Source organism: Alnus glutinosa, chromosome 5 (genome assembly GCF_958979055.1).
Source record: "Alnus glutinosa chromosome 5, dhAlnGlut1.1, whole genome shotgun sequence".
NCBI classification, from domain to species: Eukaryota; Viridiplantae; Streptophyta; class Magnoliopsida; order Fagales; family Betulaceae; genus Alnus; species Alnus glutinosa.
Window position 1 is genome coordinate 25,866,243 of NC_084890.1, and position 4,683 is coordinate 25,870,925.

At 40.8% G+C, this 4,683-nt stretch overlaps 1 protein-coding gene across 1 annotated transcript; it reads left to right on the plus strand.

Annotated features, from left to right (window-relative positions):
• Nucleotides 1-2,872: 2,872 nt before the first annotated feature.
• On the plus strand, nt 2,873-4,254 carry LOC133869541 (peroxisome biogenesis protein 7). The gene has a single exon (XM_062306569.1). The coding sequence runs from the start codon at nt 3,019-3,021 to the stop codon at nt 3,973-3,975; it is 957 nt and encodes a 318-aa protein (XP_062162553.1). The 5' UTR covers nt 2,873-3,018; the 3' UTR covers nt 3,976-4,254.
• The last annotated feature ends 429 nt before the right edge of the window (nt 4,255-4,683 follow it).

Here is a 4,683-nt window from a genome sequence, read left to right on the forward strand (position 1 = left end):
TCTCAGGCATTTCATCAAACACTTCTGGGCACTCTCCAAAACTCCTATAAACTTAGCGGCTCTGTATGCATAAACAACTACAAAATGATGTAACGTAATGATAATGAAGTGCTGTTCGAAGAGTGGGTGGCATCAATTCTACAGGTGCGGAAAGCATTGGAACTTTTGGAAAGCAGAAATGGGCTTTATGTGCTTTACATGGATCGAGTCACAGGTGAATTGGCTAAACAAGTTGTTACACGCATCAAAGTGAGCTGTTGGAAGTTTAGAGAAGAACGTGGCAGTCTGGGAGTATGCGGCACATTAGGTGGCGCGGCCACCTATGGGGGCAGCTTTTTTCATTTTTTTAAAAATAAAAATATATTTTTTTAATTTTTAATTTGATAATAGAATAGAAATTAATATTTTAGGATGATGAGACGAAAATGTTGATGTGACATTAACGAAGATTGCAAAAATGGACGAAAAACTCACGAAGGAAGCGATTTCAAATTCGAGAAAAACTAAAAATTAAAAAAACTAAAATATTAAAAAAAAAAAAAAAAAGTGAGATTTTTCAAAAGATGCGGAAACACTCAATGATTTATTTTATATTTAACCATTTAATTAAGGTGTTCGAATCCACAAACTATCTAATCAGTTAACTGCTTTAAATGGTGTAAGTTTTATTCTGTAAAGTCTTTATCATTTGGGGCTTGCTATTTGCACTTCAAGTACACAATTATCATTTTCTTTGGGAAAGCAACGTATAATCGTACATGGAAGACCATAATAAAATCGTCTATGTCGATTCGATTTATTCCTGTGGATAATTGGTCCAGCCTTGTACCAATTACTAGAGTAAAGTTAAAAATCAAATTTAAATCCTAGGTTTTCATTTGATTTTAATTTAATCACCGAGTTTTCAATGTAAAAAACTAGGTCAATTGGTCTTTAAGTTTTCCTTTGATACGATATGCCATGTCAGATGACTCAATTAATATCATGTAACTCTCGTTTTTTTTTTTTTTTTTTTTTTTTGAAGTGAAAAATCCCTTTCAATAGATAGAAACGAGACCAAATCGGTTTAATGTTCAGGATTACAAAGATTTTCTAATAAACTAAGTTAGAGGCATAGTGATAGAATATCCTCCACCCAGGCAAGGTCAGACTTAGACCACCAATATAGACCACGGCTGCTACAAAATAACCTAAACAACAAAAAATACCTCTACGTATACATAAACCTCTACTTGATCGAGGAGATGAACTATATAATAGCTTTTACAAATCAGGTTTGATATAAAAATATAAAACAACTGCCTTACAATAGTACAACAAAGACAAAAACAAAAACAATAGGAAACAATGACAAAACCGGAACAAAATTGAGGCCACGCCATCAAACCATCTAGAAGAATCCGAACCCAAACTCTCGGCAAATTCACCCCACGAGCACACCCGAAAGGAACCCCTATACCCAAAATACCCCTTGTGTAGGAAACGGTTACCCAGGGAAGATAACCGTTACCCGAGCCATCGGTTCGACGCCGGCAAGACCATCGAGAAAAACAAACAAGGCAACATCAAGCAAAGCCGCCGGAGTGGTAAATCACCAGGTCCGACATCGGTATCCACCAAACGAAATCAAAAATCCAAAAAATAAAGCCCTTCCCTTCAACAAACACCCAAAGCACACCTGTAAATATATATATATAAAAGAAAAAGAAAGGGGGGGCCTTCAACAAACACCCAAAGCACACCTGTAAATATATATATATATAAAAGAAAAAGAAAGAGGGGGGGGGGGGGGGGGGGGGGGGGGCCTGGACCCTAAAAAACACCCCTTTTGCAAGAAAACGATAATCCAAAGAAGGAAGCCATCATCTGAACCACCAATCCATCGCCGGCAAGGCCATCTAGAATAGCAGGGCATCTTCAGGCATAGTCGCCGGTATGGAAAAACCTCTAGATCTCAGACCCAAAGTCAGCACCGGTGGCCATGAAACAGTCTCGATCGACCACCGTTAACCCCAACAAACCAACAAAACAAACCTCCTCAACCTAGAAAAGGGAAAGGGACCAAATCCTTTCACCTCTAGGATGCCGATGACGCCCCAAGAGAGAAAAACTTTTATTTAGATACAAAGCCTAAAACCAACAAATGGGGGAGGAGGGAAGCCCTACTCCGAAACACGGTCAAAATGTGGACGAAGCCTTCAGAGGAAGAAAACTCTCGAAATTGCCAAGTACGGTATAGTTAGAAACCCAAAAGTGTATTTGTAACTCCCGTTTGATAAGTCATGTATTAACTACAAGTGTGACGTAGCATAATTACTTTAATTTATCAATGTACTTTAAATAAAAAAAATTAATTAAAACAAATAAAAAAAAAAAAAAAAAAAAGAAGAATGGCAGGTGGCCAACCATCCTTAATTGGTGATGGGGTTGCCCCTCGACAAGTGAGAGATGACAAACGAAAAAATAACTAAAAATTATAAAGGCAATTTTTTTAAAAAAAACAAAAAAAAAAAAAAAACCAATTTTTATTTTTATTTTTTTGTATAAATTTTTGTTATTTTATATTATTTTTAATAATTTTTTTAGTTTCTATTTTATTTAATAATTTTATGAAAAATATTTTTGTCATTAAGGGACAGTGACATTTTTTTTTTATAGTTTAGAATGAAATATTGACATAATTGATAATTTGAAAGAATATTAACAATTAGGTAATAATTTGAAGAAAAAATGATTGTTGTATTACTCTAACAACTTTATTTATGATCAATTATTAGATCTATTTTTTTATATATAGGTCATAAATACCTGGGGATTGATTTTTAAAAAAAAAATATTTAAAGCTGTTAAAAATTTTTTTGTTAGAGATGATAGTTTAAGGGGTTATGTTTATTTTTCGTTTTGTTGTTTTATTCTTTCGTTTACCCAATCTCCCACTCCAACCAAGCAGATAAGCAAGCTCCCGGAGATCACTTCTTAACCGGTCAACCCCCAAAATCCACCGCCCCCACCCTCACCATGCCGGTCTTCAAAACCCCATTCAACGGCTACTCCGTGAAGTTCAGCCCCTTCTACGAGTCCCGCCTGGCCGTGGCCACCGCCCAGAACTTCGGCATCCTCGGCAACGGCCGCATCCACGTCCTGGACCTTCCCCCTTCCCCCTCCCCACAAGTCTCCGAGCTGGCCTCCTTCGACACTGCCGACGGCGTCTACGACCTCGCCTGGTCCGAGAACCACGACTCCCTCCTCGTGGCCGCCATCGCTGACGGCTCCGTCAAAGTCTACGACCTATCACTCCCCCCTTCCTCCAACCCCATCCGCTCCCTCCACGAGCACTCCCGCGAGGTCCACTCCGCCGACTACAACCCTGTCCGCCGCGACTCCTTCCTCTCCGCCTCCTGGGACGACTCCGTCAAGCTCTGGACCCTCGACCGCCCCTCCTCCGTCCGTACCTTCAAGGAGCACGCCTACTGCGTCTACTCCGCCGTCTGGAACCCCCGCCACGCCGACGTCTTCGCCTCCGCCTCCGGCGACTGCACTCTCCGCGTCTGGGACGTGCGCGAGCCCGGCTCCACCATGATCATCCCCGCCCACGACTTCGAGATCCTCGCCTGCGACTGGAACAAGTACGACGATTGCTGCATCGCGACGGCCTCCGTGGACAAGACCATCAAGGTCTGGGACGTCAGGAGCTACAGGGTCCCCATCTCCGTGCTCAGTGGCCACGGCTACGCGGTCAGGAAGGTCAGGTTCTCGCCGCACCGACAGGGCCTCATGGTTTCGTGCTCCTACGACATGACGGTGTGCTTGTGGGACTATATGCTGGAGGACGCGCTCGTGGGTCGGTACGATCACCACACGGAGTTCGCGGTCGGGGTCGATATGAGCGTGCTTGTGGAGGGGTTGCTCGCGAGCACCGGCTGGGACGAGCTCGTCTATGTTTGGCAGCACGGAACCGACCCCAGAGGGTTCTGATTGAGAGGGAAGTCGATCTTTTTTTTTTCTTTTTCTTTTTTTTTTTAATTATGAATTTTGTTAAAGTTCTTGATTTTAGATGAAAGCAAAGCGGTTTAGGTAGTGAAAAGTACATGTGATGTTTGTTGGGGGATTAGTTCTGGGTATTTTCTTTCTGTAAGGACTGTGAGATTGATTTTGCTGGGGATGTTGATGAATAACTTCCTGAGTTAGCAAACCCCTGTATATTAGATTTTAATAAAACAACAGGTTCAAGTTGTTTGGTGCTTTTATGAATTCCTTGGAATGTGTCCTCGTTTAGTAAGTATATTTCTTGTACATTGCAGTTTGGAGAATGTAATGACTCGTTTAGTATATTTTCGTGTACATTGTCTGCAGGGCTTTGCTTGATATATAAGTGTTTCTGAATTTTTAGGATTGATTTTTATTTTTTGTTTTCTTGAGGTGAAGGGGGTTGAGTAACAATCTTTCTTTACAGTATTGCAGTGCTCGGTAAATTGTCAAGTGTTACAATTAATTGTTGGCTTGTTGTGGGTGTAGAGTGCTAAAGGTTTGCATTATCTGAAGATTCTCCGTCCTTGTATTCCTTTTGTTGACCATCTTTTGTGCTATTTGGAAAGGAAGAAATTGAATTATTTTTAACTGATCTGTGTTTAATACTTTAATGTGATTCCATAAGAAACAATTGCCTCCGTGGCATCAATTAAA